Source organism: Cyprinodon variegatus, unplaced genomic scaffold, assembly GCF_000732505.1.
Source record: "Cyprinodon variegatus isolate N-32 unplaced genomic scaffold, C_variegatus-1.0 Scaffold116, whole genome shotgun sequence".
Lineage (NCBI taxonomy): Eukaryota > Metazoa > Chordata > Actinopteri > Cyprinodontiformes > Cyprinodontidae > Cyprinodon > Cyprinodon variegatus.
In genome coordinates, this window is record NW_015150569.1 from 4,487 (window position 1) to 6,091 (window position 1,605).

The following is a 1,605-nucleotide window of genomic DNA, read 5'->3' on the forward strand; positions in this document are numbered from 1 at the left end:
GCAAACACCTCCACTGAGAGCAGAACAAGCTGTGAGTTCTGAGGGATGTTTCATGAAATTGTCCTTTAGTCTGGAAGTCAGGCTTAGTTAACCAGGCTTGGATTATGTTGTCCTCACATGTGTGCCAGACTCTGCATCACACAAACCATTTACTAGAGAACAGTAAATCAACTTGACTGCCTTGACTGGACCACAGCAATCCCACAGAACCAATCCAGTCCTGTAGAGACTGACCGATTTGGTTTCTTATTAAGGCCAATACCGGTACTGATTATTTTGACATCAGCCTAATGCTGCGTCTACACCAGGTGCATTCTGGGCATCAAAGCGTCTGGTTTACATGCAGCATGTAGCGGGGGACGGTGTCCCGGGAGGTTAGTGACGCCTCTGAGCATCCAGAGCGCCTGGTAACGGGTCCAATCTCTGTTACTGAAAGTGTTAAATGTGGGTAAAAACTATCTTTTTCATATTTCAGTCAAAGACAGATACTTGCTGACTAAAATCTAAATAGATCTGCATTAAAAACAGTTCATAGGAGTAAAACTATGACTAAAACCTCCACACCGGAACCAGCCGTTCTGGACTATAAGCCGCTACTTTTTCCCCAAGCTTTGAACCATGCGGGTTATAAGAAGGTGCAGCTTTTCTGTAGATTTGTCCTAAACATCCGAGGTGGAAGTCAAAGTTGGAAAAGAAAGAATAAGTGGCTAATTTTCATTTAGCACAATAACATGCTAGCAGCAGGAAGGAGAACAAATGTCCTGATTTCAGACATTTTGACATTTATTTGCCGCATTAAAGCTGCTGAACCAATGAAGAGACTGAGCTCAACTCCTGCAGAGCTGAAATAAAGAGCTGATGAAGCTCCATCTTTCAGGAGAAGATCTTACTGCTGCGAGCTAACAAGCTAACAGGAACTAGCATTCTTCCTCCCTACTCCAGGGGATATATGTAGAGCTCCCCCTACAGGTTTGGTGGAAGACAGTTCAGTAGATATCAGCGGCTTTAAGTAAGGTGCGCTCTATAGTCTGGAAAATACGGTATTTGACTGTTTACATTTTTGTTAAAAGATTTTGACTAACACTAATTTGAAATTCCTTTTAAAATTGATACGGGTTAAATATCAAATACATTTTTTATGTTTCTTCTGTCTGAATATTATTTCTGGAAGGAGAAAGATGTGTGGAGAGCAGAGAAGGACAGAGACGTTCAGTCCAGCGGCTACGGAGTCCTCGGCTCTTCGGCCCCTGAAGGAACGGCGCCGCCACAGACCGACACCGGCACCGACTTTGGGCTTCTGGGAGGGGACAGAAACGGTACGATCTGTTGTTGTAGATCCATTTTTACCCGCTCCAAATCCGATGGAGGTATTATTTCTCAGATAGCGTACACAAAGGAGGAAACATGGTTAAGTAGTAACAGCATTTATTCCAGTAATGTTTATCAAATCGTTGATAGAACCCAAACTGCAGAGGAAGATCTATCAGGCCCCAGCATCTTCATCCAGTTAACAGGGGAGATTCTACCGTCTTTCTAAAAAACGTTCAGCAGGTCTCACCACAGCATCATCACACAGCCTACAGCATTACCATATAGAATAGAATA

General features: G+C 43.4%; 1 protein-coding gene across 1 annotated transcript in view; it reads left to right on the forward strand.

The window, feature by feature from the left end:
- podxl2 (podocalyxin-like 2) overlaps positions 1 to 1,605 on the forward strand; it is a gene marked incomplete at its 5' end in the record, with an annotated part of 20,174 nt that overhangs the window by 4,063 nt on the left and 14,506 nt on the right. Inside the window, one exon of the mRNA XM_015375264.1 lies at positions 1,172 to 1,316. Within this exon, the coding sequence (XP_015230750.1) occupies positions 1,172 to 1,316 (145 nt within the window). The remainder of the gene's footprint in view (positions 1 to 1,171; positions 1,317 to 1,605) is intronic.